The sequence below is a fragment of the Rhinopithecus roxellana genome, chromosome 3 (assembly GCF_007565055.1).
Source record: "Rhinopithecus roxellana isolate Shanxi Qingling chromosome 3, ASM756505v1, whole genome shotgun sequence".
Taxonomy (NCBI): Eukaryota; Metazoa; Chordata; class Mammalia; order Primates; family Cercopithecidae; genus Rhinopithecus; species Rhinopithecus roxellana.
This window is the reverse complement of record NC_044551.1, coordinates 75,411,513-75,438,042: the sequence shown is the minus strand read 5'-3', so window position 1 is coordinate 75,438,042 and position 26,530 is coordinate 75,411,513. Positions and strand designations below refer to the sequence as shown.

At 35.3% G+C, this 26,530-nt stretch overlaps 1 protein-coding gene across 2 annotated transcripts in view; it reads right to left on the bottom strand.

Annotated features, from left to right (window-relative positions):
* SLCO6A1 (solute carrier organic anion transporter family member 6A1) overlaps positions 1–26,530 on the bottom strand; it is a 120,852-nt gene that overhangs the window by 75,527 nt on the left and 18,795 nt on the right. Inside the window, exons 2-4 of one of the 2 annotated variants that reach the window (XM_010379075.2) lie at positions 15,961–16,218; positions 13,154–13,339; positions 11,193–11,289 (exon numbers count right to left, since the gene is read on the bottom strand). In XM_010379075.2, coding sequence (XP_010377377.1) covers positions 11,193–11,289; positions 13,154–13,339; positions 15,961–16,218 — 541 coding nt within the window. The remainder of the gene's footprint in view (positions 1–11,192; positions 11,290–13,153; positions 13,340–15,960; positions 16,219–26,530) is intronic. The other variant, XM_010379077.2, reaches the window with a different exon arrangement.

Genomic DNA, 26,530 nt, shown 5'->3' with positions numbered 1-26,530 from the left:
AAAATACAGAAGGCTAGCATACATACTGAGTTCTAATAATACATTCCTTTGAGTAATTTAATAAAAGAGACTAAGTGACATAAGGAAAGTTTAAATCTGAATAGGAAGAGATGGTATCCTGGGTCTCGCAACAGAAGACAGCCATTACCACCTGAAAAGGTGCCTGAAGAGGCAAGAGGAGACAGAGTGAAGTGAACTCTACAGGTGATTGTGTCAGAGGGTCATAAGACAAATGTAGCCTTTATTAAAGAGACACCACCAAGCCATTGAGATTCATCAGGAAAGGAGAGGAAAGAATAAATATCCAGATTTAAGTTTCCTCATGCTCTCAGATCTCTTGCCAGTGCTCTTCACAAGCCAAGCCTAAAACTAAGCTAGATTGTAAAGGAGACCAATGATGTCGTCTATAATAGGTCAGCCTCTTTAGGTACAGAGCAGAGTGGAGAAAAGTAGAGAGTGCAACTATAGCAGCAAACTGATGGTATCACTTTTGTACCTCAGAATCTATTCGTGCTCTTTGCTGGAAAAAATAAAATTCTTGGGTGAGAAAATTCTTGAGATAACTACACCAAATCCTGTTAGCTATTATACAATTATGGCATTATAACAATTCAAATATATTTACAACTGAAAACTAAAACATTGTTATAGAAGACATTGTTAGTGTCCCATTTGTATTATGTCACCTAGGCATTCACCACTCCCATATATAGCAAATGAATAACTTTGAATAGCAGGAACTCTATGCTTGGCCCAGTTCTCAGAGAGCAGGTCAGAAATCCTAGGGCTGAATATTAACTCCAGGAGCATCGCTTGACCAACAATTTCCAGGAGTTAGTGGAGATATATATATATATATATATATATCTGGGATAACTCTTATCTTACACTGTCCACCAGAGTTCTCCAGTGGGATTGAGTCCTAGTTGCCCCAAACAGTAAATTGCTCAATATAACGAACACTTTATTGTCTTCTTTAACTTCCTGTGCTTATTTCCACACTACCCTATCATGCTTCCTAGTATCATTTCTCAAATTAATAGTGTGCCCTCACGTATTTATCTCAAATTATTTGTCTCAAGTATGTTGAGAGAAAGGTATTATGTCTAAAATAGTTACCATTACCAGGGCTCATCATATAACCTAGAAGAATAAAAATTAGAAGAAAATTACCAAAAAACCTAGTTGCTACTGTCCCTGCATCATTAGTAGTGACAAGGTCTGAGGTTACCATCACATCTTCCTTTGTTCACCATCTATTTTATGAATACCTTACCCTCAGCTAGTACCTTGGTTGGAAAGAATACTTCAACTGGTGAGGTGACCCTAACTATCATTCCTATAGGATCTGAGCCTTTGTGGTATTTTTTCTTTAATGACTTGAGGCAGTTATTCATTAAGAAGAACTACTGGACAATGTGAATACTAAGAATCAAATAAATCCCCTGGATTTCAAACAAAGTTACGCCTGTCTCTGCTATTATATAGCAGAAACCCATTCCTCCCCAACCAGTAACTCAGAATATTCGTATTAGTTAGTACTGTGATTCTCTTTTTTCTTTTTAACTTTTATTTTAAGTTCATGGGTATAAGTGCAGGATGTGAAGGTTTGTTAAATAAGTAAATGTGTGTGTGGGGGGGTTGTTTTACATATTATTTCATCAACCAGCTATTAAGTCTAGTATCAATTAGATACTTTTTCTGATCCTCTTCCTCCCCCCACCCTCTGCCCTCCAGTGGGCCCCAGCTGTTTTTCCCATCTATGTATCTATGTGTTCTCGTAATTTAGCTCCCAGTTGTAAGAGAGAAAATATGGTATTTGGTTTTCTATTCCTGCATTAGTTTACTAAGGATGATGGCCTCCAGCTCCATTCATATCCCTCCAAAGGACACAATCTCGTTCCTTTTTATGGCTGCATAGTATTCCATGGTGTGTATTTACCACATTTTCTTTGTCTAGTCTATCACTGATGGGCATTTAGATCAATTCTATTTATTTGCTATTGTGAATAATGCTGCAATGAACATACATATGCATGTGTCTTTCTAATTGGATGATGTTTATCTTTGGGTATATACCCAGTAATAGGATTGCTAGGTTGAATGGTATTTCAGTCTCTAGGTCTTTGAGGAATTACCGCACTGTCTTCCACAATGGTTGAACTAATTTATACTCCCACCAAGAGTGTAAAAGAGTTCCTTTTTCTCCACAGCCTCACCATCATCTGTAATTTTTTGACTTCTTAATAGCCATTGTGACTTATGTGAGATAGTATCTCATTGTGGTTTTGATTTGCGTTTCTCTAATGATTAGTGATGTTGAGACTTTTTTCATATGATTGTGGGCCACATGTAAGTCTTCTTTTGAGAAGTGTCTGTTCATGTCCTTTGCCCACTTTTTAATGGAGTTTTTTTTTTTCTTGTAAATTTATATTCCTTATCAATGCTGGATATTATTAGACTTTGGTCAGATGCATAGTTTGTCAAAATTTTCTCCCATTCTGTAGGTTGTCTGTTTACTCTGTTGATAGTTTCTTTGGCTGTTCAGTAGTTCTTTAGTTTAATTAGATCTCAATCATCAATTTTTGCTTTTATTGCAATTGTTTTGGTGTCTTCATCATGAAATCTTTGCCCATGCCTATTCCTGAATGGTACAGCCTAGGTTTTCTTCTAGGGTTTTTATAGCTTTGGGTTTTACATTTAAGTCTTTAATCTATCTTGAGTTGATTTTTGTATATTGTGATTTTTTGCATATGGTGTATATGAAGTTCTGATTCCTTTGTAAACCTCGTCTTTACCAAAAATACAAAAACATTATCCTGGTATGATGATGCATGCCTGTAGTCCCAGCTACTCTAGAGGTGGGAAGATCACCTGAGTCCAGGAATCGAGGCTTTAGTGAGTTGTGATTACACCACTGCACTCCAGCCTGGGTGAGAATCTCTTTAAAAAAATAACAAAACTGGTGGCAGGCAAGAGATCTTTTGCAGGGGACCTTCCATTTATAAAACCATCAAATCTCATGAGACTTATTCACTACATACGAGTACAGTATGAGGAAAATTGCCCCTACAATTCAATTATCTCCACTTGGCCCCATCCTCACCATGTGGGGATTATTACAATTGAAGGTGAGATTTGGGTAAGGACACAGCCAAACCATATCAGTGTCCTTGAATGTTCTTTTGTATTTGTGTGGTATCAGTAGTAATATCTTCCATTTCATTTCTAATTGAGGTTATTTGAATCATCTTTCTTTCCTGGTTAATCTCACTAATGGTCTATATATTTTGTTTATCTTTTCAAAGAACCAGCTTTGTGTTTCATTTATCTTTTGTATTTTTTGTTTCAATTTCATTTAGTTCTGCTCTGATCTTTGTTATTTCTTTACTTCTGCTGATTTTGTGTTTGGTTCATTCTTGTTTCTCTAGTTCCTTGAAGTGTGACCTTAGATGGTCTAATCATGCTCTTTCAGAGTTTTTTATGTAGGCATTTAATGCTATAAACTTTCCTTTTAGCATTGCTTTTGCTGTATCCCAGGGGTTTTGATAGGTTTGTATCACTATTATTGTTCATTTCAAAGAAATGTTTAATTTTCATATTGATTTCATTATTGATCCAGTAATCATTCAGGAGCAGGTTGTTTAATTTCCATGTATTTGCATGGTTTTGAGGCTTCCTTTTGGAGTAGATTTCCAATTTTATTCCACTGTGGTATGAGAGGATACTTGATATGCTTTCGATTGTCTTAAATTTACCGAGACATATTTTATGGCCTATCATACAGTCTATCTTGGAGAATGTTTCATGTGTTGATGAAAATAATATATCTGCAGTTGTTGGGTAGAATGTTCTGTAAATATCTGTTAAGTTCATTTGTTCTAGGGTATATCTTAAGTCCATTGTTTCTTTGTTGACTTTCTGTCTTGATGACCTATCTAGCACTGTCAGTGGAGTATTGAAGCCCCACTATTATTGTGTTGTCATCTATCTCATTTCTTACATCGAGTAGTAATTATTTTAAAAGTTTAGGAGCTCCAGCATTAAGTGTGTATATATTTAGGATTGTGACATTTTCCTGTTGAACTAGACTTTTTAATCATTTTATAATATCCCTCTTTTTCTTTTTTAACTGTTGTTGCTTTAAAGTCTTTTTGTCTTTTGTCTGATATAAGCTACTCCTGCTCACTTTTAGTTACCATTTGCATGGAATATCTTTTTTTACCCTTTCACTTTAAGTTTATGTGAGTCCTTATGTATTATGTGAGTCTCTTGAAGACAGCAGGTACTTGGTTTGCTTCTAGGGATTTTATGGTTTCAGGTCTTACGTTTAAGTCTTTAATCCATCTTGAGTTAATTTTTGTATAAGGTGTAAGGAAAAGATCCAGTTTCAGCTTTCTACATATGGCTAGCCACTTTTTCCAGCACCATTTATTAAATAGGAAATCCTTTCCCCATTGCTTGTTTTTATCAGGTTTGTCAAAGATCAGATGGTTGTAGATGTGTGGTGTTATTTCTGAGGCCTCTGTTCTGTTCCATTGTACTATGTGTCTGTCTTGGTACCAGTACCATGCTGTTTTGGTTACTGTAGCCTTGTAGTATAGTTTGAAGTCAGGTAGCTCGATGCCTCCAGCTTTGTTCTTTTGGCTTAGGATTGCCTTGCCTGTGCAGGCTTTTTTTTTTGGTTTCACATGAAGTTTAAAGTAGTTTTTTCCAATTCTGTGAAGAAAGTCATTGGTAGCTTGATGGGGATGGCATTGAATCTATAAATTACCTTGGGCAGTATGGCCATTTTCATGATATTGATTCTTCGTATCCATGAGCATGGAATATTCTTCCATTTGTTTGTGTCCTTTTTTATTTTGTTGAACAGTGGTTCGTAGTTCTCCTTGAAGAGGTCCTTCACATCCCTTGTAAGTTGGATTCCTAGGTATTTTATTCTCTTTGTAGTAATTGTGAATGGGAGTTCACTCATGATTTTGCTGTCTGTTCTTGGTGTATAGGAATGCTTGTGATTTTTGCACATTGATTTTGTATCCTGAGACTTTGCTGAAGTTGCTTATCAGCTTAAGGAGATTTGGGGCTGAAATGATGGGGTTTTCTAAGTATACAATCATGTCATCTGCAAACAGGGACAATTAGACTTCCTCTTTTCCTAATTGGATACCCTTTATTTCTTTCTCTTGTCTGATTGCCCTGGCCAGAACTTCCAATACTATGTTGAATAGGAGTGGTGAGAGAGGGCATCCTTGTCTTGTGCCAGTTTTCAAAGGGAATGCTTCCAGGTTTTGCCCATTCAGTGTGATATTGGCTGTGGGTTTGTCATCAATAGTTATTTTGAGATACGTTCCATCAATCCCTAGTTTATTGAGAGTTTTTAGATTGAAAGGCTGTTGAATTTTGTTGAAGGTCTTTTCTGCATATATTGAGATAATCGTGGTTTTTGTCATCGGTTCTGTTTATGTGATGGATTTTGTTTATTGATTTGCATATGTTGAACCAGCCTTGCATCCCAGGGATGAAGCTGACTTGATCATGGTGGATAAGCTTTTTGATGAACTGCTGGATTTGGTTTGCCAGTATTTTCTTGAGGATTTTCGCATTGATGTTCATCAGGGATACTGGCCTAAAATTCTCTTTTTTTGTTATGTCTCTGCCAGGCTTTGGTATCAGGATGATGCTTGCCTCATAAAATGAGTTAGGGAGGATTCCCTCCCCCTTTCTATTGTTTGGAATAGTTTCAGAAGGAATGGTACCAGCTCTTCTTTGTACCTCTGGTAGAATTCAGTTGTCAATCTGTCTGGTTCTGGACTTTTTTTCGTTGGCAGGCTATTAAATATTGCCTCAATTTCAGAGCCTGTTACTGATCTATTCCGAGATTCAAATTCTTCCTGGTTTAGTCTTGGGAAGGTCTATGTGTCCCAGAATTTATCCATTTCTTCTAGATTTTCTAGTTTATTTGCATCGAGGAGTTTATAGTATTCTCTGATGGTAGTTTATATTTCTGTGGGATCAGTGGTGATATCCCCTTTATCATTTTTTATTGTGTGTATTTGATTCTTCTCTCTTTTCTTCATTAGTCTTACTAGTAGTCTATCTATTTTGTTAATCTTTTCAAAAAACCAGCTCCTGGGTTCACTAATTTTTTGAAGGATTTTTTTGTCTCATGGAGTGTTCCCTTGAGCAGGAGATGTGGTGCTCTCCTGCTTTCCCTAGCGATGGGGCTTCCTGAAAGCTGTATTGTAGCGATTATCATTTCTCTTCTGGTCTAGCTACCCAGTGGAACTACCAGGCTTCAGGCTGGTACTGGGGAGTGTCTCTAAAGAGTCCTATAATGTGATTTTCTTAAGGCCTCTCAGCCATGGAATCTGGCACCTGTTCTGGTGGAGGTAGCAGGGGAATGCAGTGGACTCTGTTAAGGTCCTTGGTTGTAGTTTTGTTTAGTGCACCAGTTTTCTCTATTGTCGTTTGTGCTTGTAATAAAGGTGTCATGTGGAGAGACTCAGGACCTCTGTTAGCCAGGATGTTATAGGCAGTGGAGTTAGCTGTTGTTGTCTCCTTTCTTGGGGCATGGTTGTTCTTTCATGAGTTGTAATGATTTCTCTATGGTCATTTTTCACATGAGCCCATTAATGAAGACCTAGGTTGGTTTTTAAAAAAGAGATGGAGGCTCACTGACATTAACAGGATTGGTCATATTGTTCAACTGACTTGAGAACCTTCCAAAGTAAATCCCTTCTTCATGTGCCCCTTCAGAGAGGTTCAATCACATTCTTCTTATCACGTATTTTCCAGTCTTGCTCTAAGTCTCTAACTACCCAAAGAAGCTGAATACAAATCATTAGATATTTATACCTCAGGCCATCTCTCCTATACTAAGTGGACAACCTTAATACAGGACAGCCTGAAGTTCTAACTGCTAGAAGGATTTCCTGTATCTTAAGGCCACTGTTTAGTGAAGCCATAATGGAGCGGCCATTCCTTTCTGAACATTCACACCCTTAAATATTTCCTTTTCTCTGGAAATATTCTCTAGCATTTTTAAAATAACCCATACAACACAGAATTTTTTAAAATTACTTTTGTCATTTGAATTAAATGCTATGCCCACTTAATTTCCTAAAGCCTTAATCCCAATCCACAACCTGTGATAATTTTAATAACTGTGTCCAATTTATCACTAGCAAGAATATCTGTGCACACAAACATTAACATAGTTCTGGAACCCTATTGCTACTTCTGATACTACTTCTAATATCACTCAGAATCCTGGTAGAAAATGTATACTTAACTCACACTAGATCATTTGAAGAGGGATAAGGGAAATATTTTTAGTAATGTGGGCAGACTTCAGGGAAAATAACAAGGCATAGTATAACATTCTGGGGCTAGCAATAGTAGCAACCTCTTATCACAGCCCTGAATGTCATTGGAACAGTGCTTAATAAATGTTGAGAGTATCCTCCTGATAGCCATGACCTTCAGAAGAGAATTACAACCAATCTAGGTACAAGCCTTCAGGAAGAACCTGAAAGAATAAATGCCGTAATCTTAAGCTTCCTCTGCCTTCTCATCTGCCAGTGACTCTCAGTGGCAAAACCTAAGTGAAATCTAGAGTACAGAGGAATACATTGAGGCTGTCAATACAGGTCAGCCTCCCTGAGCAGAGGAGGATGGAGAAGATGTTAGAAAGACGAAGAGTAAATTTAGAGAGGCAAACAAAATATATTCAGCACACAGCTTATTCCCTGAAAACTTACCTGTTCCCTTTTATGGTATTTGTCTGGTAGTTACCAAAAATTTATACTAGCTAGGTAAGAACCCAAGTGAGTTGCCAGGGGACCTAGCAGGATAGTTTCCAGGTAGTATCTGTAACAATAAACAACCATGGAACCATTCTTTGGTATCTCAGTTTCTACTAGTTCTTCCTTCATATGAACTCAGAATTTCAGAAATGGAAGGTTCACTTCTCTATTTTCTTAAAGTGGTAGGTATAGCTCCTTAATTAACTCCATCATCTCAAAAAGAGAACAAGAAAAGTTGAAGAGGAGGTAACTGATGGTACTAGTTCCCAATATATAATTAAAATACAGTTTTAAAATATATATTTATAAAACTGTTGAAAGGAAATAGCAGAGATTACAGCAGAATTACTGTAAATGAAACAGAGCCTGGGAAAACCATAGAGAAAATAAACAAAGCAAAGAGATAGTTTTTTAAAAGAGATTAACAAAATTGACAAACCTTGGCCAGAGAAATTAAGAAAAAGGAGATAAGACTCAAATAACAAAAATCAGAAATGAGTGGAAGACTTTACAACTAAATGCCACAGAAATAAGAAGAATCACAAGAAACTACTATGAATAATTATATCCCAACAAATTAGATAACTTAGAAGACATGGATACATTTCTAGAAACATTCAACCTACCAACAAAATGACAAAGAAATAAAATATCTGAACAGACCTGTAACTAGTAAGGTGATTGAATCAACTGTCAAAAACCTCCCAAAAAAGGAAAGCCCAGGGCCATATAGCTTCACTGGAGAACCGTACCAAATATTTCAATAAGCATTAACAATAATCCTTCTCAAAATCCTCCAAGTAATTGAAGAGGAGGGAACACTTCAGATTCTTTCTATGTGGCAAACCTACTCTAATACTAAACCTAGACAAAGATACTACAAGAAAACTACAGACTAATATCTCTGATGAATACTGATGAAAAAAATTCTAATCAAAACACAAGCAAATTGAATGTAACAGCATATTAAATGGATTATACATCATAGTCAAGTGGGATTTATTCCTGGAATATAAAGATGGTTCAGCATATGAAAATAAATCAGTATAATACACCACATTAACATAATAGAGAAAAACCACATGATCATATTAATTGATTCAGAAAAAGCTTTTGACAAAATTCAATGCCCTTTTATGACAAAAACACTGAGAAAACTAGGAATACAAGGAAATTACACCTCAACCTAGTAAAGGTCTTATATTAAAAGCCTACAGTTAACATCATGCTCAATGGTGAAAACCAGCAAGTTTTCTAAGATCAGGAACAAATCCATAGTTTGTTCTCCCCCTGTTCAACATAGTACTGGAAGGTCCTAGCCAGAAAAATTGGAGAAGAAAAAGAAATAAAAGGCATCCAAATTGGAGAGGAAGAAGTAAAATTATCTTTGTTCTCAGATGACATAATCTTATATATAGAAAACCCTAAGGATCATACATACATGCATACACATACCGTATGCCTAACTATTAGAACTACTAAATGAATTTAGTAAAGTTGCAGGAAGCAATCTCAACACACAAATATCAGTTGCATTTCCATACACTAACAATGAACAGTGTACAAGGAGAAAGACTTGCACATTGCAAACTATAAAACATTGCTGAAAAAAAGTAAAGACACAAATAGATGTAAAGCTATCCCATGTTTATGGATTAAACACGAGAGTTAATATTAATGTTCTTAGAATTAGAATATTGTTAAAATGCTTATACAGCCCAAAATGAAACACAGATTTAATGCAATCCCTATCAAAATTCCAATGGCATTTTTTACAAAAATAGGAAAAATTCATGTGGAATCAGAAAAGACCCTGAACAGCCAAATCAGTCTTGAAAAAGAAAAACAAAGTTGGAGGCATAACACTTCCTGATTTCAAATATATTGCAAAGCTACTGTCCTCAAAACAGTAGGGTACTGGTATAAAGACTGACACATGGACCAATGAAATAGAACAGAGAACCCAGAAATAACCCCTCATATATATGGTCAAATGATCTTTGACAAGGGTGCCAATGCTATGCAATGTGCAAAGAATTATCTTCAAAAAACAATGCTGGGAAAACTGGATATCCACATGCAGAAGAATGAAGTTGGACCCTTACCTTACACCATATACAAAAATTAACTCAAAATGGATTAGACATCTAAACACAAGGCCTGAAACCATAAAATTCTTAGAGGAAAGCATAGGGAGAATGCTTCGTGACATTGGATTTGACGATTATTTTTAGGATATTACACCAAAAGCCTAGGCAGCAAACCAAAAACAGACGAATGCACTACACAGAACTTAAAAACTTTTTTGCAGTAAAGGAAACAATTGGTGAAGTGAAAAGGCAACCTGCAGAATGGCAGAAAACATTTGCAAACCATGTATTGAAAAGAGGCTAATATGCAGAATATATAAAGAACTTCAGCCCAACAGCAACAAAAAAGCAAGCTGAATTAAAAATGGCCAAAGGACTTGGATTGATAAAAGAAGGTATACAAATGGTCAAGAAGCATTGAAAAGATACTCAACACCACTAATAATCAGGGAAATGCAAATCAAAACCATAATAAGGTATCACCTTGGATCCATTAGGATGGTCACTATCAGAAAAACAAACAAACAGAAAAAACAAGTATTGGTGAGGATGTGGAGAAATTGGAAACCTGTGCACTGCAGGAATGTAAAACGGTGCAGTTTTTATAAAAAACAGTATAAAAGTTTTTCAAAAAATAAAATTGGAAAAATAGACTTACCTTATGATCTAGCAATCCAATTTCTGAGTATATATACAAAAGAATTGACAACAGGATATCTGTGGGATATTTGTACACCTGTATTAATTGCAGCATTATTCACAATAGTAAAGAACTGGAAGCAACTTAAATGTCCATTGAAAAATGAATGAATAAAGCCAATGTGGTATGTACAATAATACTGTGGAGTATTATTCAGCCTTAAATTAAGGATATCCTGTTATATGCTACAACATGCATGAAACTTCAAAATATTATTTAAAGTGAAATAAGTCAATCACAAAAAGACAAATACTGCATGATTCCAGTTTTATAAGGTGTCTAAAACAGTCATACTCTCAGAAACAGAAAGTAAAACAATGACTGCCTTTTTGCAAGATGCAGAAATTCTAGATATATATTGAAAAACAATGTGCACATAGTTAACAGTGCTGTACTATACACTTAAAAATGTTTAAGATGTATACTTTAGATGTATTTATGTGTACAAATATGTGCATATAAGTCACATTTGCATATACTTCTTCTAAAACTATGGTTATTACAAATTAAATATGTGTGTTTATTTGTAAGCTATGGTAGCTATTTAGTAAATATTTTATACAATGTAAACAAAAGAAAGAAAAAATAATGCCTTACTTTGTTGCAGAAGTACTATTCTCAGGGACTTTAACTAGTGGTGCTCCTATCACATAACCCATACCATATCCAATCATTGATGTACATTCTGCAATACCTGTAAAATAAACAATGAATAACAAGCAATTTCATAAGCCAGCTTTGTTATGATAAAAATGGACTGAAATTGATTATTTCTGAAAGCTTTTCATAGCATTCTGTGTTAGTCAGAGTTCTCCAGAGAAACAAAACCAGTAAAAGAGAGAGAAAAACAGTAATGGAAAACCAAACATCATTATGTTCTCACAAGTGGGAGCCATGCTATGAGAATGCAAAAGCATAAGAATGATATAACGGACTCTGGGGACTCGGGGGTAATGGTGAGAGGTGGGTGAGGGATAAAAGACTGCATATTGGGTATAATGTACACTGCTTGGGGGATAGGTGCATCAGAATCTCATAAATCACCATTAAAGAGCTTATCTATGTAACCAGATACCACCTGTTCCCCCTGAAACTACTGAAATTAAAAAAAAAAAATTAAACACAAAAATAAAAATCACCTTCAAAAAACAAAGAGAGAGAAAACAGAGAGATTCATTTTGAGGAATTGGTTCATATAAAATACAATTGTGAGGCCTAGCAAGTACCAAATTCGTAGGGCAGACCAGCAGGCTGGATGTTGCAGTTGATGTTACAGTCTTTAGGTAGAATTGCTTCTTCAGAAAACCTCAGTGTTTGCTCATAGAACCTTCAACTGATTGAATGAGGCCCACCCACATTATGAAATCAGTTTTGCTCAAATTCTGAGGATTGTAAATGTTCATTCGCATCTAAAAACAACCATCGCCAAAACATCTAGTGTTTGTCCATACAACCAGGTGTCATAACCTAACCAAGCAAACACATAAAACTAAACATCATACGTATTATCCAATGTATGTAGCAGAGAAACTCAGTATATAATTCATTATACCTTATTTAATATATATATTTAGTGTAATATAAATAAAATATATTTACTATAACTAGAAATTCAAAATATCTTATTTTATTTAATTTGGGGTGCTCTAGCAAGGTGATACTTTAAAGTTATCATTACTTCTGCACCCTTCACCTTAGCTACCAGGATGTGTCAATATACCTTCACAATAAGTATATAAAAACAACTTTAAATTTATTTTCAAAAGTGATAGTTAGATAACCCTGTACAAATAGATGATCTACCAGGACCAGAATCTATTGCAATATAAGAGAGTATAGATTATTCTGAGATATAGCCAGGATTACTTCTTATGGGAGACAGTAGCATAGACATTGTAAATAGGGATAGTATGCTATTATTAAGTGTGTATATATATATGAATATACATATTTATAAATGTGCATACACATATACATAAAGAGTATAATTTTTATTACTTAAGAAGGTATTCTTTGTTTGTTTGTTTTTTTGTTTGAGAGTCTTTCTCTGTCACCCAGGCAGCAGTGGTGCGATCTTGGCTCACTGCAATCTCAACCTCCTAGGTTTAAGCAAGTCTCCTGACTCAGCCTTCAGAGTAGCTGAGATTACAGGTGCTCGCCACCATACCTGGCTAATTTTTTTGTATTTTTAGTAGAGACAGGGTTTCACTATGTTGACCAGGCTGGTTTTGAACTCCTGAACTCAAGTGATCTGCCTGCCTCAGCCTCTCAAAGTTCTAGGATTACAGGCACGAGCCACCATGCCTGGCCAAAAGTATGTATTTTTTCAATTGCTCTATGTATTTTTGGTGACATTCAGGTGACATGTCTAGAATCCCAAATCTCAAACAACTCCTCAGAATTATGTGAATCAATGTGATTTGGAGGTTTGGTATACTAGTTATTTATTACAATGTTATCATAAGGGCCAATAATACTTTTTTATCAGCTTAGATATGCATATCAAAATTCAAGGAAAATCAAAATGGGTCAATCATAATAGAGGAGGTAAAACTTGCCTACATAGATACCAGCTGAGTGTGTAGCAACGTTCTCATCAATAAAGGTTGTTCCAAGGATATAAAGAGGCATTCCAGCTATTCCCTGCATAGTTTGCCCAAGGGTGATGAAATACAGGTATTTTGATTGGAACGATGCATCACTGCTCTGGCAACCACTGACAACCTTTATTTCTGTGCAAATATCTTTTGAAAAGACAATGATTACATTTTTGTTAATTGAACTCAAACATAAAACAAATGTGCAGCATTCTTTATCAAATATTTTATAAGCTATTTCCAAAATTATGCTTTTTTCTTTTAGTTAACATTTCATTTACATTGAATGTAGTAGTACTGCAATCAATCATCACGTTCTCAGAAAAATGCCATCACACAATTTGGACCAGACACAGCACACACCTGTAGTACCAGCTACTCGGAAAGGTGAAGTGAGAGGATTGTGACAAGCCTGGGCAACATATTGTGACCCCGTCTCCAAAACAAAAGATAAAAAAAAAAAGGAAGAAATTGTGTGGGAATCCTGCAAAAGATGCATATATTATAAACCAAAACATAAATGTGCATGCATGATTGTATGTATGTGTGCACAGATATGTTTGTGTATTTATATATATGCATTTACACATACACATATTCCTCTTAAATTTGACATCTAGTTCCCCTGACTTTTGACCCTAGGCTAAAAGTATTTCTAATGTTCTAGATTATCTGCGTTATCAAAGAGTACCTTCTGAGTTTAGTTTTATGTTCACCTCTTTAACAATCTTTATATTCACTTTGTCTCACTCTGATTAAATAATTTCCCATTTTAGACCCACTAACTTTTAGAACATATGTTCATAAGGACAAGGCATTATACAGTGAACATTTCTTTCCATTAGAGTTAGTCATTATGTGGTCATCCACTAGATTTTAATTTCTTTCAGGTCATAGTGTATTTCTTATACTTTTTTTTATTTACACGGTTATATAACAATATTAAGTAAATGCTTGTGTAATTAAATTTGTTTGTAGATTGGTATATCCAGGCAATACTATTAGACTATATTGGCCATGGTCATTCGGGTTGACATTTAACAAAATGCTCTTAAAATAATATCGTGGAGGCCGGGCGCGGTGGCTCAAGCCTGTAATCCCAGCACTTTGGGAGGCCGAGACGGGTGGATCACAAGGTCAGGAGATCGAGACCATCCTGGCTAACACCATGAAACCCCGTCTCTACTAAAAAATACAAAAACTAGCCGGGCGAGGTGGCAGGGCGCCTGTAGTCCCAGCTACTCGGGAGGCTGAGGCAGGAGAATGACATAAACCCCAGAGGCTGAGCTTGCAGTGAGCTGAGATCCGGCTGCTGCACTCCAGCCTGGGCGATAGAGCGAGACTCCGTCTCAAAAAAAAAAAAAAAAAATTGTGGAAACACTATTAAAGTGTAGATTGCAATACAGTATACAAATGAAATTTTCAGCTGGTTTAGTATCCATGCGAAATGATTTTGACTCCATATAAAGTAGGAGGTAGTCTCTAGAACTGTCATTCAAATGCTGAAGGTTCAATTTTGTACAGACATATTAACTTGTGATATCAGTGTCAATGTGATATTTCCAACGCCCTGACCTCTTAGTTCCTTGAACGTTTTTCCTGTTATGCACTGTATTCCACCTACCTTAGCTAGTGATATGGTTTGGCTCTGTGTCCCCACCCTAATCTCATGTCGAATTGTAATTCCCAGTGTTGCAGGAGGGACCTGGTGGGAGGTGACTGGATCATGGGAGCAGATTTCCCCCTTGCTGTTCTCGTGATAGTGAGTGAGTTCTCATATGATCAGGTTGTTTGAAAGTGTGTAACACTCCCCACTTTGCTTGCTCTCTCCTGCTACAATGTGAAAATATGCTTGCTTCCCCTTCAACTTCCACTATCATTGTAAGTTTCTTGAGGCCTCCCCAGCCCTCTTGTAAAGGCTGAAGAAGTGTGAGTCAATTAAATGTTCTTTCTTTATAAATTACCCAGTCTCAGGTAGTTCTTTATAGCACACTGAGAACAGACAAAATACAGCTAGTCATTTAAAATGTCAAAAATAATAACTACAAACCTTTCCCAATGATAATTTCAAGCATCTACATTCTAACCACCCCTATCTTTCCACTCACTCTTTCTAGCAACCTAATTCCAACAATCCTTAAAAATTTGTCAGGGCGTATAATCCATTGATTCTGCTCCTTTTCACTATCCCAATGTCCCCTTCATGTCCTTACTCCTTTCACTATCATCTAAATACTTTTAATTACCTTGCTTTCTTTCAAATCATGCAACCCCATGGTCAAACTGCAACCCTACTCAAAATAACTCTGCTTCCCACTCCCTACCTGTACTTTTAAAGCTTGATATAGCTGCACAACCATGCAAATCCCACTTCGATTTCATGATTAATAAACTCAAGGAGGTCCTTCATGCTCCTGATAATCATAAAACATGCCCCTAATCGATTCACTCTTGCCTTCTCAAAGAAAATTCAAGTTGTTTATTTCCCTTCTCCTAGGGATCACAGTACTGAGCTTCCTACTGACCAACATCTGAAAATAAATGTTTTCTATCAATAGACTAAAACTAATCATTAACTTCCTCTATGATGACATGTATGTCCACTAGGATGCTACAGTTAGTTAATTAGCAAACTTGGTCACATAAATCAGTATGGATGACTGGATAGATATACAGACAAACAATTATCACAGTCTATTTTAAGTTCCTTGAGCCAAGATTTGAATGAATGTTGATTTGATATATGACAGTATATTTTAAAACCTTACCTTCAATTCCTACCTTACTTTTATTATTTTCTTCATTAATGAATGGAAGAGCACATAAAAGTGATCCAAGTCCTATGAAAAAGGAGGAAGCTACAAACCATATTACTTTTTTTCTGTCTCCATAGAATGCTATAAACATTGCTACCAGGCCAGATGAAATATCATAACTCAATTCCAATGCCAACTTTTCAATGGTTTTCAGAGAATATTCCCTCTGAACATTGCCAATGCTGACATCTGTAAGACCAAACACCACACCTAAAATGTAAAAAGAAAAAGAGAAAGCAATGATATGCATTTTAAGAAGGCATTATTATGATTATTACAAAGCAAAATTTAAATTACATGATGTAAGTTTATTTTACATTATTCTGAATGTTTGAAAGCTATAAGCATGTAACAATTCCTTTTCTAAAACACAAATACGCCTTAACCTCTACAAAATACTCGCTAATTGAATTTTTGAAGCTATTTTTTAACTACTTCTATGAGTAATTTCCTAAAGAATAGTGATTGCTGTGCCATTGCACTTAGTACTGATCTTTATTTTAATGTATTGCTTTTCACATTATAAAAAATTAAAAACTATTACTAATATATTTATCTACCATCTAGAATAGAAAATAAAACATTATCGAAATAGTTAAAGCCCAATGCATACTTCCCAAACTCATTTGTCTCCCTTCCCTCCATAATCAGTATCCTGTATTTAAAGTTTACCAGTTGTTAGCCTTTTTAACATTTTTGGCAATGCATATGTCCTTAGACAATATCAAGTATTGTTTTTCAGTGTTCTTGAATGTGAAATAAATGGTACCACATTATGTATATTTCTATCACTCAACATCCAACTAGGAAAAAAGTAATTATAATCACACTAAGAATTTGAAACAAAATTAATTGATGTAGGGATTGATTACAAAAGTAGTACATTAGTTAGAGTCCAAATGGTTACTAATCAAAATTCATGTTATCTATGCAACCAAAGTTACTGGTGTATAGGTTGCTGCTACTATTGCTGCTGCTGCTGCTGCTGTTAGAACTGTAATCACTACCTTTTTTTTTTGCAGGAAGCCGGGAGCCCACAGTCTTCCTATGACAAGGAGCTCAACTGCTGATTCTGGTACCCTTGCAGGTGCCAGAGCTCATGGACTCTATAGTACTGATAGCATCACATTTATTCCTGAGCATAACTCCAGGAGCCTTTAATCACCCAGCATTGCTCCTGATGCCAAAAACGCCACCAGAAACAGAAAGGAAAAGAAAGTCTTCCCTTTGCCCTTTTTCAAATCTACTGCCACAGATTCATTGGCAACATGTAAGTCAAAGTCAGCTGGGCCCCAGCAACTCTGGGAAGTGTAGTTTCAGACTTCCCATTCCCTTGCAAATAGGAGTGAGTAATGGAGTTCATGGCCAACAGACAAATAACTTACAGAGTTTATCTTTTAGACTATTTGGTATACATTTTCACCTTTCCTCCCATATTTAAATTTTAATATCAAATAAGTAGCAATATCATCATGCTTCTGCCTAATGTATCACAATTATCATTTTACAGAGATGCTGTTACACTTTCCCCCCAAAAAGAGAGATACATAGTCTAATCAATCACCATATCTATCTCAGTGTAATGCTAATCCTTCAGTTTAATCACAAACCTGAATGGATTTTCTTTGACCTGAAAACCAAATTGCAAAGTTTACCACCAATAGTTAAGCAAATATATCACAGCACTAACTAAATATTTGAGGGGAAATATATTGCCAAAGAAACCACGAGCCAGATTTGGAGCCACAACTAGTTTTAGCAGACCAATACCAGTAGGAAACAACCTATAAAAACTTTGCTGCACCCAGGATAAGAATTTTCTTTAACTTTTACATTAGATGTGGCCAAGGAGGATAATAGCCAATGTAGGAAATAAGTCCTGTCAGTAATTGAGTTTATCTCTAAGGTGGGGTTATTAATTCCCCTTCTAATTGAGGCATATTCTATAACCTAGAGATTAATTTATATGGTTCTATACCTTCCATAAAATATTAATAGAAAAATAAAATAGGAAAGAAGAGGAAGAGAGAAAAAAAACCAGAACACATACATATATAAACATATACACACATAAATGTACATATGACATATTTGTGTGTGAATACACAAGACAAGCAAGAGGAAATGCAGAGCTGCTACAAATTTTCTCTAAATGGTTATGAGACTATAGTTGATACTTATAACTTCCTTCTTCTACTATTCACTCCCTCTTCTACCCCTTGATCCCAGATAATATACATAGATTATTCTCTCAAAGCACATAGGACAGCACTACAAACTTGTTGTCTACTACTGGGAGTGGTTGAATGTTGTCTACTACTAGGAGTCTTATCCGAGTCTTCAATAAGACATCATAATTATCTATAAGACCAAAAGTTTCTGGTTATTGAGACATGAAGTAAAATCAGTGAATTACATGAACATGAACCTTCTACTATACTTCTTTACTGTAAAATGAGTTCCTTGATTAGAAGCAACATGTTGGTAAATATGATTATAATGCTTTATATGGCATTCATTAAGTCCAGTTATGGTAGTGTTAGCAGGACCATGATGACAAAAGAAGAACCCATATTCAAAATAAATGTCTAATTTAGTGAAGGGAAATTATTGCCCACTTCATAACAGAACCAGAACTATATAATACCTGCCTCCAGGTAACTGGTTGGTTTCACTAAGGAATGGGGCCAGTACCTAGATTATATTGACTCTTCCTGGTATTGAGGCAGGCATTCAGCAGTGCAACAACCAGACGATCTCTGGTGAAGGTAAGGCCGTGTATTCACCTCTCATATAACCTCCATCCTTGATGTAATTGTGACTATAAATAAGACCCCATTGAACAAGAGATAGAATGGCTAGAGAAAGAGGTTGGCTAATATTCATACCTGTCTATGTACTTCATTATTGAGAGCCTCTTGTGCAATGGCTTTCTTTTGGTGAATATTCATTCAGATAGGATAATTCTACTTATATGGAGAGACATACCACTTACACAGCCTTCCTAATTACCAAATGGTCAAACCACTGGGCAATGTTTGACAATATGGACAATCAGATGTACTGCTCAATGTTCTTTCCACAGGGAGGATTTCCTTTTTCCTCTACTTTTCAAGGCCTCCCCTGACCAAGTATATAATGCTACCATAGCATACTTCTACCATTGAAAAATCACAGAGGCTCACCAAAATTTGTGCCTCTTTCTTAATAGTGAGTGGTACAATAGCACAAATTTTCCTTCATTTCGGAAGAGAGAGTGTTCCATATACTCTAAACTAATTGGTCTCTTGAACCACTACTGAAGTGGCAAGCAAATTTTAGTATATAGAATATTTTCTCATAGGATAGATTTTATGTTAATCATTCTGGGAAGGCTGAATCTGATTTGAGTTATGAGTCTGGCAGCAAGGGGAATTAGCATTCCTTTAACTCAGGTGAGGCCAATTCAATGTCTTCAAGCAAGGAATTGTTTCTCTTAAGATGTAAGAGGAATAATTGTTTCTACTGGCAAAGAAGGTACAGGATTTGGGGTTTCATGGTTCTCAGGTTCACCAAATTTCACCCAGATGCCTTTATTCTAATTCGCAGGGTTTCTTTTTTCTGAAATCAATACCCCAACTCCCACAGAAGTGATCTGGTGAGTTTGAGTTCAACTTATGTTGTAATTCTGCCGCCTGTGAATAAGAGTTAGTATTGACCAAAAATATGTGGCTAAAAATAGTAAGAGTTTCTTATGAAACTATGAGAGAAGCTCACACGTTTTCTAACCATACCCTAAACTTTTCATTTTCCTTCTGTAAACTTTTCAATGCAGTTAAAGATTCCACCACAGGAGTCAATTGCAGCAGCTGTTTTGTCTTTCAATGTCTTGCCTTCAATAAGAACTTTATCCTAGGCATAATTTAAATGACTCTTTTTGTTGCTACATGCCATGGATTTCTAGTGAATCATAATTCACAGGCACAAATATCACTTTTGTCATTGGCTTCAAGCCCAATCATGTCAGAGAACCAATTCCAGATTTCCATCTTTGAGGGTTTGTTAGTTTGTTTTGTTTTGTTTCTCCTGGTTCAATGACTGGTACAGAATATTACATCAAAAGTCATATTATTGGCTGGTGCAGTGGCTCACACCTGTAATCCCTGCACTTTGGGAGGCCGAGGTGGGTGGATACCTGAGGTCAGGAGTTCTAAACCAGCCTGACCAACATGGTGAAACCCTATATCTACTAAAAATACAAAAATTAGCCAGGCCTGGTGGCAGGCACCTGTAATCCCAGCTACTCAGGGAGTCTGAGGCACGAGAATTGCTTGAATCCAGGAGGCAGAAGTTTACAGTGAGCCAAGATTGCACCACTGCACTCCAGCCTGGGTGACAGAAGGAGACTCCATCAAATAAAAAGGTCATATTATTTTTGTAATTATAGACAAATTACTTTTATTATATTGGTGAAGCTGAAAAAGTTTCACTTAAAACATTTCCAAGCATTTTTATGTTATATATCAGAATGTTTTTTAAAAATAAGAATATTAATAAACACGCACATACTTTAACCAGTTTCTTAGCCAAACTATCCTTAATAAAATGTGATTCATTTCTTTTCTGAAAAATATGTTTTAATAGTTTTTACAAAGTTAGGTGCAATATATTAAAGTTGCTTTTTACAGTTTTGTAGTGAAGGGTTAACTGAACAGGACTGGGTTGTTTTAAAAAGACCTGGCCGGGAGCGGTGACTCATGCTTATAATTCCAGAACTTTGGGAGGTCAAGGTGGGTGGATCACCTGAGGTTGCGAGTTCGAGACCAGCCTGATCAGCATGCAGAAATCCGTCTCTAGTAAAAACACAAAATTAGCCAGGCTTGGTGGCGTCTGCCTGTAATCCCAGCTATTCGGGAGACTGAGGCAGGAGAATCGCTTGAACCCGGGAGGCGGAGGTTGTGGTGAGCTGAGATTGCACCATTGCATTCCAATCTGGGCAACAAGAATGAAACTCCATCTCAAAATAAATAAATAAATAAATAAATAAATAAATAAATAAATAAATAAATAAAATAAAAGGCCTGACTTCAGGACTGACTGGTGGTTCCCAGGAGAAAAGCTCTAAGCCCTTGGAATATTCTGTCCGATTAACAATGTTTTTATATGGCAGAGGTCTTGGGCCATATTGTACCAGTTTGATCACACAGTTTATGCTAATGATGTGATTTATGGTGAAGATCTTTCTTGTCATGGGGTGTGGGTGTGGAGTCTGAGTAGCTGAGGTTAGTCACAGAGGTGCTGCATGCCTACATGACTGACAGAAAACCCTGAACATGAAGGCTCACATAAGCTTCCCTGGTTAGTAACACTTTGGGTGTGCTATCACATATGTTGGGAGAAATAAGCATGTCCATGTGATTCCACTGGGAGAGGATACATGAAAACTTGCGCCTGTTTTTTTCCAGACTTCATCCCATGTGCCTTTTCCCTCAGCTGATTTTAATCTATTTTCTTTCACTGTAATAAACCACAACCATGAGCTTATTCTAAGTCCTGTGAAGTCCTAGGGAAACATTTAGCCTGACTCTCTGGTCTTAGGGGCTTCCAATACATAATTAATAAATTTGAAGTTATTACAACTTCTATTGATATGTCATTGTAGAAAATGATATTTTAATTGATAAAAACTCTCTACAAGTGTGTAAGTGTCTAGTAAGCTCAAAACAAGCACTGTTAAATGAAGGATATTTTCAATTATATTTTCATATTAAACTATTTAAACCAAAATATTTCATTCAGAGAATATTTCTTTGAAAAATATTTTACAAGACAAAACTCTTCAAATAAGTTGTCTCTATTTATTATTACTTTGTTTCACCAAATCTAGCTATGTAAAACTATAGGTTTACTTAAGTTCATGCAATTCAATTTACAAAGTATAAATTTGCCTAATTAGGATAAAGGAACTATCCAAAGATTCTTTCCCAAAATAAATATTTGTACAAAGCACAATTAAAGGATTTCTAAAATAAATCTTGTATGCTACTCAAGCTCTCATAGTTTGCTTAGTTCCTCTCTTAGTTTTGGAGGGATGCATTTTAGTATCTTCCCATTTTTAAGCTTTGTTTTCAATAATTAAAATTCAACAAAAGCTTCTAATATTTTAGATGTATGGAGATTCATTCATTGAATACTTTAATGGAAGATTTTCAGCCACTTTTAAATAAAAGTACAACTGCAAATTAGAGAATTTATTTATAAAACAGTTCAAAATCATAAATTAACTGAGGTTACTTTACAAAATAATGAAACAAAAGTCCAACATTTGTAAAATCTATTGTTTCCCAGGAGGCAAAGAAAGGTAATGTACACCAATAAGATGAAGTATTAATACATAAAAACTTGAACGTGAATGTTTGTAAATGTTGATGTTAAATATTATATTTTGTTAGGATACAATTACGAATTGTTTGTGTACCAATTCCAAGCACATTTCTGCTTCACTGCTTTCCTAGTACGATAAATACATTGTCTTTACTATGATACTCTACACAAAAATTTGTGTAAATATCATTGTTACAGAAATAAATAATTTTATCTTCAAAAATGAAAATTTAAAAATACAGTATTCACATTAATATCAGGTGTTTATCTTCAACAGAATGAACTTCCAAAATTTTCATTTAATTTCACAAAAAACAAATTATTATTTGAATTTATTTATTTTCTATTTGAAGTTCCCAATGGCACTGATACAAAGCTGGCATTATTTAACAATTTGAAAAATTGTCCTTCTGCTAATGGGGTGAAATCATTTACAGCTATTATTTTAATTTTCATATGTGGATATAAAAATTTGGAATTGAAAATGAGTAAGATTAAGCTAGAACAGTTAAATCTAGATGAATAAATCATACTTTCATGAAATGTTTTGTAAATAAGCCTTTTGCAGCTGCATGTGTTATCTTTTTCAGCCATAGTCTTCTAAAATCACCATTAACTTCAGCAGATTTATGTCTTCAGGTTTTTATGTGGTCAGTAATATCACTATGGCCTTTGATAAATAGTAAATGTAAACAATGTACAAGTCTTCATCAATTTGCTTAAGAATAGCACATGGCATTTTTGGTGTCATTGTGCCAAAAAAGGTATACTAAAAAGTAAAAAAGCCTTACCAAATAATAAAATCATAAAATGATGGTGATACGCACTATATGATAAATGAAAATACCATGTACAAAGTGTGCTTAGACTATTATGCACTCTATGACTTTACTCCTCGGCCACTATTTCCTACAGATACTTCAAGCAAAGCTAATCTATTACGTCTAATGCTTCCCATTGACCTTACTAACAGGTAGGCTGGTGACTTCATGCATCTTGCAAGTTGCAGCATGGACCATCACAAATCTGGCTAATATACCAAGTGGGTGGCAGAACCAGCCACATCAGATACTTGCCCAACCACTCAAAATTGAGTGGATTTAATTTTGGAGACTAGATACAAGATTACTTCATTTTTCAAGATATGCACATCACACTGTCCCTGAAAGGAATTTTCATTAACACTACATGTGGACAAGGTCTAGAAAGAAAGAAAGGTTATTGCTGTGTTGTCTTTTAGATCTAACTCTACGTCAAAGTAAGAATTGTGTTCAGCACACAAGTTTTTTAACCACTGTAAAACAAGACCAGGAAGAATCTAAAAGCACAAAATTAGGGCCAACTAAATCCATCCCAGCTTGTTTAAATAAACTATTAATAATAATACTTAGCAAAAAAGGGAGAAAACTGCAATGAAAAATGGGACAGCAGGCATAAACTGGAACTGTTTCAGGTAAATTAAAGCATACAGTCAACCAGTTAAGTAGTAAATATGTTCCCCTACAATAAGGCAATTCATTAAACAAAGCAAGGGAAAATTTTATAATGATAAAGAGTATAATTTCAATACAATAACTATCATTATATTAAGTATTAACTGACATAAGGTTAAATAAATAAAATGAGAAAATAAAGAAAACATAAAGAGAAACAAATCAAAACAAATCTCAATGTTTTCAAACTGTTACATATCAGGTGAGCAAAAATCAGTAAAATCACAGAAAATAGAAATATACAATTCTCCTAGATTTCTCAAATGTTAATGTTTGTTATATTTTTCACATGAGTTTCCCAATATTCTATTTTAAAAGTAACATATTAAGATACACTTGAACAACTGTCTTTGATATAGTTCCCTGACCTATTGATTACACTTCCATTAATAGTAGACTAATATTCAGCTCTCTCATTCTGCTGAGAATATGAAAGTTAAAAGATACTTTTAGATCTGTCTGAAGACATACAAGAGCTAACTAAGAGATGAGAAATTATGGGAACAAGATTCAGGAGAAGAAGAAAACCCAAACAGGTAATCCTTGCCTAACACAGACACTTGACACTTCAGTCAATTTAATTTAAGCAATAATGTTGTTACTGCATCCTAGAGATATCAGTGTTCCATATTTTCACTGGAAACAAGGTCATTACTGTCTTAAAATCTAGTCACATCAGAGAAAAAATTCCAGATTTCCCATTTTTTAAGGAATAATTTCATCTATCAAAAATTGATCATTTTTCTTTTAAATATAAAAGAAGACCCACTCCAAAAATGCTAGAAAATAAGGATTTAAGAATTAGGGCTTACATTTGAATATTGGGAGAATTGAGAGACAGAAGATTGAGGAAGTCACTTAAAATGTCAGAAAGTTACAGCCAGTAGGCCTGAGGAGACAGAAGCATAGGAAGCATAGAAGCATAAAAGTTAGAGTCCCATTTGTTAGGGGTATGCCCCACTGCTATCTCTCCTCTTTATTTTCTTCAAAAAGTCGCCAAGAAACTGATGCAATGCTCAAGAGTCTCTGCAATAGTTCCCAAGAACTGCATCAGTCTACAGGAGCAAAGTGGGTGGTTTTTAAGTGTTCAGCAGGATACACGCAACCTCAGACCTGCAAGGATCTGCTTGCAAACATCTCTGGAGAAGGAGGACTCTCCTCTCCTCTTCAACCTTCCAAATATCACATAAGTTACCCTCAGTGGAAAACTCTAAAAGAGAATCATATGGAAAAGGTGGCTTTCCAGAAATTTAAATTATTATCCAGAATACATAAGTAACTCAAACAATTCAAAAGAAAAAAAAATAATAATAATCCAATTTAGAAATGGGCAAAAGCCCTGAATAGGCATTTCTCAAAAGAAGACACACAAATGATCATCAGATCTATTTTTTTAATGCTCAACATCACTAATCATCAGGGAAATGCAAATTAAAATAATAAGATATTCAGTTAGAATGGCTTTTAACAAAAAGACAGAAGATATGTATTAGCAAGGATGTATAGAAAAGGAAGCCTTTATACAATGTTGGTGGGAATTTATGTTAGAATAGCCATTATAAAAACAGTATGGAGGTTCCTCAAAAACTTAAAAATAGAACTACCAGATGATCCAGCAATCCTGCTACTGGATATATATTCAAATGAAATAAAATCAGTATGTCAAAGAAATATTTGCACCCCCATGTTTATTGAAGCAATATTCATAATAGCTAAAATATGGACCAACCTAAGTGTCCATTGATGGATGAATGGATGAAGAAAATGTGGTATATATACATAATGGAATATTGTTCATCCATAAAAAAGAATAAAATCCTGTTATTTACTACAACATGGATAAAGAACATCATGTTAAGTGAAATAAGCCAGACATGGAAAGATGAGTACTGCATGATCTCACTCATATGTACAATCTAAAAAAGTTGATTTTATAGAAGTAAAGAGTAGAATAATGGTTACCAGAGGCTGGAGAGGGTGGAAGGAGGGATGCACAGAGGTTTGTCAATGAATACTAAGTTACAGTTAGATAGAAAATATCAATTCTGGTGCTCTGTTGCACAGTAGGATAACTAGAGTCACCCTATTAACAATAATATATTGTATACTTCAAAATAGCTATAAGAGAGCATTTTGAATGTTCTCAACACAAAGAAATGATAAATATGTGAGGCGATGGATTTGCTAATTATACTGATTTGATCATTACACAGTATAAACATATATTGAAATGCCACATTTTATCCCATATGTAGGTACAATTATTATGTGTCAATTAAAAAATAAAATAACCATGATCAATATGCAAAGGACTTGTATTAGTCCATTTTCACATTGCTATAAAGAACTAGCTGAAACTGGATAATTTATAAGAAAAGGAGGTTTAATTGACTCACAGTTCTGCAGGCTCTACAGAAAGCATGGCTGGGAAGGCCTCAGGAAGCTTGCAATCATTGTGGAAAGTGAAGTGAAAGCAGTCACATCTTACATGGCCAGAGAAGGAGGAATAGAGTGAAGGGTGAAATGCTATACACTTTTAAACAACCAGATCTCATGAGAACTCACTATCACAAGAACAGCAAAAGGGAAGTCTGCCCCCATGATCCAATCACTTCCCACCAGGACCGTCCTCCAACATTGGGGATGACAATTCAACATAAGATTTG